This window comes from Maniola hyperantus, chromosome 3, assembly GCF_902806685.2.
Source record: "Maniola hyperantus chromosome 3, iAphHyp1.2, whole genome shotgun sequence".
Taxonomy (NCBI): Eukaryota; Metazoa; Arthropoda; class Insecta; order Lepidoptera; family Nymphalidae; genus Maniola; species Maniola hyperantus.
Genome location: NC_048538.1, coordinates 2788270 through 2795451, shown reverse-complemented (window position 1 = coordinate 2795451; position 7182 = coordinate 2788270). Strand labels below are relative to the sequence as shown.

The following is a 7182-nucleotide window of genomic DNA, read 5'->3' as shown; positions in this document are numbered from 1 at the left end:
CATTATTTTCTCCTTTTTAGAAAACGTAGAAAAACCGTTGTAGGGTTAGACAGCTTTGCAAAAATGTGGAATGAAACAAAAATAGATGCATGTTTTAACAGTAAAGGACAACATCGTAAGAAAACCTGCATGCCTGAGAGTTTTCCATAATGAAAAATAATTTAATAAATTTCCCTCGAAGGTGTGTGAAGTCTGTCGCATTTGCCCAGCGAGGTTGACTATATGGCCAAACCCTTCTCATTCTAAGACGGAGACCCGTGCTCAGTAGTGAGCCGGCGATGGGTTGATGATGATGATAATGCATAAAATTAATCCTCAAACAGGAATACCTATAAAAGAGTTTGTAAAAGTTTCATCAATATCTGCGGTTTGAAACTTTGACCATGACATGATAATGTACGACGAAAGGTGTGATGAATAAAATTGATGATATCTGGCTAGAGTGTAGATAGAATAACAGATTTAAGTACTGTGTAACTGCGTAAGCACAACGTAACGATGAATAACACGACAATTATTACCATTGTTTAGTAGTCAATATTTGTATTAATCGATCAACAATATTTGTATTAAACGTTTTTTATGTGAAAACAAGTAAATAACTCATGAGAAATACAATTACGCCACGAATTCTCAAAGTTTGTTTCGCAACTAAAGTTGCATGCCTTGTATGCAAGTTGTATGTATTCTTGAAAAAAACCAGTTACACGATAAGGAACAAAAAAATAGGTTAGCTGCGTCTCTGTTTATTACATTAGTAACTTTATCTGTGCTCTCTTTTTAGTGTGAATGAGAAAGCAAACGTTCCTTTATCTACCTTTATTACTCTATCTACGGACTAGAGCTATCGTACAGAATAACAGATAAGAAACTGCTTTTAATTTAATTGTTTTATGTTTTTGTTGATTTATTATTCAAGGTGGTAGGCAAGTAGTAGGTATACCTACTTATTATTATCAGTTACTGATGCTGACCTTACCTAGTTATGTACCTACCTACATAATTTCTCTGATTCATTTCAACTCGCGATTCTAACATTAGGTAATGCCGTTTTGATTTTGTTTACTTTGCTACGAAAAATTCTGTCACCTTGGTTTTATAATCTAAATAATATATAAAAGGAAAAGGTGACTGACTGACTGACTGACTGACTGATCTATCAACGCACAGCTCAAACTACTGGACGGATCGGGCTGAAATTTGGCATGCAGATAGGCATCTAGCGGATGCAAGAAAGGATTTTTGAAAATACAACTCCTAAGGGGGGTGAAATCGGGGTTTGAAAGTGTAGTCCACGCGGACGAAGTCGCGAGCATAAGCTAGTATTTCAAAATTTATGTACGCGACTTTGCGTGGATTTAAGTTTTGAAAATCCCGTAGAAACTCTTTGATTTCCCGGGATAAAAAGTAGCTTACGTCCGTCTCTTGGAGGCAAGCTATTTCTCTTCACGTCAAAACAGGTTAAACAGGTGGGCCGTGAAAAGCTAGCTGATAGACAAACACGCCTTCGCATTTATAATATTAGTATGGATATGGATTGATGATCAAATAAACTGTGTCATGTGTGGCACAACCCGAAAAAAGGTTTCAGCTTAGAAGAATTATGCTGTGTATGCCATGGCTAACTGAATTTAAAAAAAACCGGCCAAGTGCGAGTCAGGCTCGCGCAATGAGGGTTCCGTACTACAGTCGTATTTTTTCGACATTTTGCACGATAATTCAAAAACTATGATGCATAAAAATAAATAAAAATCTGTTTTAGAATGTACAGGTGAAGACCTTTCATATGATACCCCACTTGATATAGTCACTCACTTCGAAAGTTGAAAATACTAATTATTAGTTCATGACCACAATTTAATTTTTTTTGTGTGACCTAACCCTAAATTCGTGGTTTTCAGATTTTTCCTCAAATGTCAGCTATAAGATCTACCTACCTGCCAAACATGATTCTAGGTCAACGGGAAGTACCCTGTAGGCTTCTTGACAGACAGACAGACAACAAAGTGATCCTATAAGGGTTCCGTTTTTCCTTTTGAGGTACGGAACACCAAAAATGGTGATATCTGTAAATTCATATCCCTCATAGCATAGTTATAGTAAAATTGCATTAGAATTTGGAGCATTCAACCGGAAGTAGGTCGCGCGAAGCCCACCCTCGCGTGACAAATAGACGAACACGGCAGACAACGCGCAGTTAACTGTTTACACCCCTAATGCACACGATCAAATTGTTATGCCCTTTTAAAAAGCTACAAAACATAGATTAATTATATTGGTCTCGCTCCGCTCTACACAAAACTATGGACTAGAGCATGACTGCATTATTATAATACGCGACACACAGGGTACAAATTCTACTTTGTGACGCGACAGGTCGAGATGACAATCGGGGAGAGATCACCCCGCACTAACCCTGTGCGGGTGACGTGCGGATGTGCGGTGCGGGTACTCCTCGCCTCATACCTCTATTGCTATCTCAACCCGTCGCGACAACAATAATGACACAGAGTGACGTGTCATTATGATTCATGGATATGGCGAATGGACTTCGGAATTACTTACTTACTAGCTGATGCCCGCGACTTCGTACGCGTGGATTTAGGTTTTTAAAAATCCAGTGGGAACTCTTTGATTTCCCGGGATAAAAAGTAGCCTATGTCACTCTCCATACCCATGCAAAAAACACGTCGGTCCGTTGCGCGTTGCTCTCATTGCGATGCGATAATTTCGCCATGTCCGTCCGTCTGTACGTCCGTCCTCGGTTAATCTCGGAGACTATAGGTCTATTATATAATATACCTAGTATCATAACTCTATGCTATTAGTGCTAGAAATCTGTAATTTGGCATGGGTATAAATATTAATCACGCCGACTCATCTTATTAGAGTATTCATTTTATTAGAGTCAAGTAAAAAATTATGGAATAAAGTACGACTAGACTGCATTATAGGCCTTACCTACTTAGTTTTTTTTTGTTTTAATAAAAATGACGAGCAGGCGGGCCACTTGATGTTAAGTGATTACCGCCGCCTGTGAACATTTGCAGTACCAGAGGAACTAGCAATGAAACCGCTACATGTCGATGCACATTATTTTCTGCCGCGTACTGTACTGGAATTGACTGTGATGGGCGGTAGGTATTAGAATGGTGAAGGACAATCGATAAACGATTATAGGTGGTCAGTCGAGGACTTAGATAGGTACTCGTAATAGAAAATAATTTACTACTTATAATTTTTATGATAGTGTACTACCTACACTTTAAGAACATTTCTGAATAATTTTAAATATCTATCGAAAATTGCGGAACCAGTAGGATTCAAACCCAGCAGGAACCCTGGGTCGCGCACGCAGCGCCTTTGACCGGTAGGCCATGGTTCACTTGCTGCCAAGTGTATGTGTTGAATACGATTTCAGTTATAAATACTATCTGTCCCGGCTTACTCACGTGTGTATAGACACGACAGATAGTATTTATAATGGAAATCACTCACGATTTCAGTCCTTATTTTAAAGGTGAAACGTAGTTTAGACATGACAATTGACCTATAGAATTAAAATGGTTCGTGAGAAGGTGAGAAGTCATTTCGTAGGGACTATATATTATGTATTTTTATTCAGTACTCAAGCAACTGCTGATGCCATCTAGTAGTGACACCTTGCAGTTATCGTTGAGCTACTGAAATTTTTAAATAACAAAATAACTTATGATGGTAGTTGGGGCTGATTCTCTTGTACACAATCTCTAAACAAACTAAATTAACAGGACTAAATTTAGTGCTATCCTTTTCCGCACGCAACATTATCAAAGGGATAGCAATAGATTTAGACGTGCCATTTTAGTTTAGTTTAGAGATTGTGTGCAACAGAATTAGCCAAATTATCGTATTTTGTGCATTGTTTATATTATCTTTATAACTAGCTACTTACTATATCATCATCATCATCATGATCAACCCATTACCGGCTCATTACAGAGCACGGGTCTCCTCTCAGAGTGAGAAGGGTTTTGGCCATAGTCTACCATGCTGGCCAAGTGCGGATTGGCAGACTTCACACACCTTTGACAACATTATGGAGAACTCTCAGGCATGCAGGTTTCCTCACGATGTTTTCCTTCATCTTTAAAGCAAATGATATTTGAATTACTTAAAAACGCACATAACTCGGAAAAGTTAGAGGTGCGTGCCCGGGATCGTACCCCCGACCTCCGGTTGCAAGGCGGATGTTCTAACCACTAGGCTACCACAGCGCACTTACTATATACTAGCTGACTCGGCGAACTTCGTGCCGCCTAACAGTCAGCATTTAACCCAATAGAAAAGTGTTGTTTTTAGACTTGTTCAGGCAATTTTTTAAATTTTTCTCTCCATAAGAACCATCATCGTACTTCAAGGAATATTATAAAAAACAATTAGCGAAATCGATTGAGCTGTTCTCGAGATTTGCGCTTAGCAACACATTCAATGGTTCATTTTTATATATAAAGATAGATAGATAGGAACTATAAATTAAACTCAAGGATAGTATTGCAAAATTGTCTTCATTTATCCGTATTTCATTTATTGCAAAAATATGAACTATGGAATAATCTTAATAATAAATTAATAAACACTATGGTTCCCTACCTTAAAACTAAAATAATGTAAATAAAAACCAGTCAAGTGCGAGTCGGATTCAACACGAAGTGCTAGAAGTACAAGATTATGTGCATTTTAAAAATTTTATTATCTGTTGTTGTAGCGGCACAGCTTAAACTACTGGACGGATCGGGCTGAAATTTGGCATGCAGATAGCTGTTATGACGTAGGCGTCCACTAAGAAAGGATTTTTGAAAAATCAACCCCTAAGGGGGTGAAGTAAGGGGTTTGAAATTTGTGTAGTCCACGCGGAGGAAGTCGCGAGCACAAGCTAGTCATAATTATTAATAAAAGATTTCTAATTTGGCCAAAATTATCACTTTCTCTGAATTTTTCTTTTGCAGATCTAAACACCGGACAAAATTCCTTGCCCAGGGTGGTTCTGTAGTTTTGTGATCTCCTCTTTGAACTTTGTTATAGTGTCTTTTGCAAGCTGCAATTTCTCCTTGAGCTCAGATATTTCGTTTCGCACCTTCGCCTGTGCTGATATTATCTTTTCCAATGTCTTCTCTTTTTTTTCTTCAACTGAAAAATAAATTTGTACTAATGTAAAAAAAAACCGGCCGAGTGCGAATCAGACTCGCGGGCTCCGTACTCAGGTAATTTTTTCACCATTTTGCACGGATAATCAAAAAGTATTATATATAAAAATAAATAAAAATCCATTTTAGAATGTCCAGGTAAAGCCCTTTCATATTATGATACGTCACTTGGTATAGTTTTTTGTGTGATGTAACCACAAATTCACGGTTTTTGGATTTTTTCTTTACTTATGCTATAAGACCTACCAAATTTCATTATTCTAGGTCAACAGAAAGTACCCTATAGGTTTTCTTGACAGACACGACAGACGAACAGACAGACAGACAGACAACGAAGTGATCCTATAAATAAATAAAAATAAAAACAAATAAAGGTTTATTCAGCTCACAAAACAAGAAAAAAAAGAAACATATAAACCAAATGTTAAAAATTAAAACATTAATAAGGGTTCCTTTTTTTCTTTTGAGGCACGGAACCCTAAAAATACCAAAGTGTGCCTGTCTGTCTGCTACGTTTTCATGGCCCATCCATTTAACCGATTTTGATGTTTGGTACAGAGGATACATACATTCCGAGAACGGACATTCGCTACTTTTTATACTGAAAAATCAGGGAGTTTCTAATTTGGATGTGAATAAATTAAAATAAAAAAATTACAAAAAAATCCACGGTAATTAGTTTTTTTTGTGCTGAAATACTAGATGGAAGAAAAAGTACACTCACAGTTAGTATCATGCGTCCACTGTCCGTTGGTAATAGGTTTCACACTGCTCAGTAGATGCTGCATCAGCTGTGTGGGCTCTTGGAACACTATCTCTTCATAGGATTCACTGACGAGGGCTCGGCCAACAGGCGGAGTACCCTCGCTGACTGGTGATTGAAACAACTTGAGTATGTGGTATAGGGTTACCTGTAGAGATTGTGTGTGTTTTTATAATTTTTATGATAGTGTTTACCTACAGTTTACTTGTGTTTTATATGCTTTGCGGGTGTGCGGGCATCCCCACCCTGTCACATTCTATACCTACTTAGATAAGTTCAGCATGTATGAAAAAATTGTATAAGTTTAGTTATACAGGTTTGATCACTTACTGGTCTCTCGTTGGGGTCATGAAAGTAAATCTTAATAACAATCTCAAACTCGCCCCACCCCGTCTCCGTGAGCTCATACGGCGGCTTTGTCACTATCCTATTGGGATTTGCGTAACTTTCGTGCAGTTTGAAGTGTATTTTCTTTATATATGCCGACATGTCTTCGTTCGCGTAAGGTTTCACATAAACAGTCCACTGATGAGTATGACCGTCTTCCTCACGTTTCTTGCCAAAATAACGCGCTACATTGCCGTAAACTATCGGCTTCACTATCATTAGTCCCTAAAATACAAATATTAAGTCATTAATTACCAGAAAAGTCTAACTTTCAGAATGGAATTATTCACTGAAAATGTTGGGATGTTTACCTTAATTCTACCCCCTGAATCCGGACCAAAGTCAGTGAGTAAACTCATATTTATATCGGCGCTATGCGTGGCCACTTTTAATTATTATTTAAGTTGCGCCAGAAGAGCAATATTCAATAGTTTTCTCTTAGATAAAAGTCTCTTAGTAAATAAACTACAAAGATCTATCATCCAGTTAGGTACTGTCAAAATTGACAAAGTTAATCCATAAATTATAGAACTGGCAAGTGTCAGCACGTTGTTTTTTAAGATAGTGATGTTCCTAAACGTACCAATATTCGGTAAATCGGTTTCGGTTTGTATGTAGACGGAGAGTTTGTAAAAAATTATTGGATATTATACACATTAAATACACTATAATAATGATATTGTTTAAAGAACTTTAACATATCATTTTAAATGGGTAAGTAACTAACTAGTTATATTATTTTTGTTGGTAAGTACGAGAAACTATTTTTTTTCCGTACATAAGTTCTCAAGATGAACATGCGGATATACCTTTTTAAATAATAAAGTACGTAAGTAAAAACAGATA

General features: G+C 37.2%; 1 protein-coding gene across 1 annotated transcript; it reads right to left on the bottom strand.

The window, feature by feature from the left end:
* Positions 1-4528: 4528 nt before the first annotated feature.
* Positions 4529-6833, bottom strand: Gas41 (YEATS domain-containing protein 4 Gas41). The gene is made up of 4 exons (XM_034984829.2): positions 6648-6833; positions 6280-6561; positions 5911-6097; positions 4529-5169 (listed from the first exon to the last, which is right to left on the bottom strand). The coding sequence occupies exons 1-4, from the start codon at positions 6693-6695 to the stop codon at positions 4991-4993; spliced, it is 696 nt and encodes a 231-aa protein (XP_034840720.1). The 5' UTR covers positions 6696-6833; the 3' UTR covers positions 4529-4990.
* Between the last annotated feature and the right edge of the window lie 349 nt (positions 6834-7182).

Bases quoted from the DNA above. Each gene is read 5' to 3' on its own strand.
- Gas41 (XM_034984829.2), bottom strand. From the start codon at position 6,695: ATGAGTTTACTCACTGACTTTGGTCCGGATTCAGGGGGTAGAATTAAG. The intron at 6,562-6,647 runs GTAAACATCCCA...TTTGTATTTTAG, and splicing joins ATTCAGGGGGTAGAATTAAG to GGACTAATGATAGTGAAGCC. The intron at 5,170-5,910 runs GTGAGTGTACTT...TTTATTTTTCAG, and splicing joins GTGGACGCATGATACTAACT to TTGAAGAAAAAAAAGAGAAG.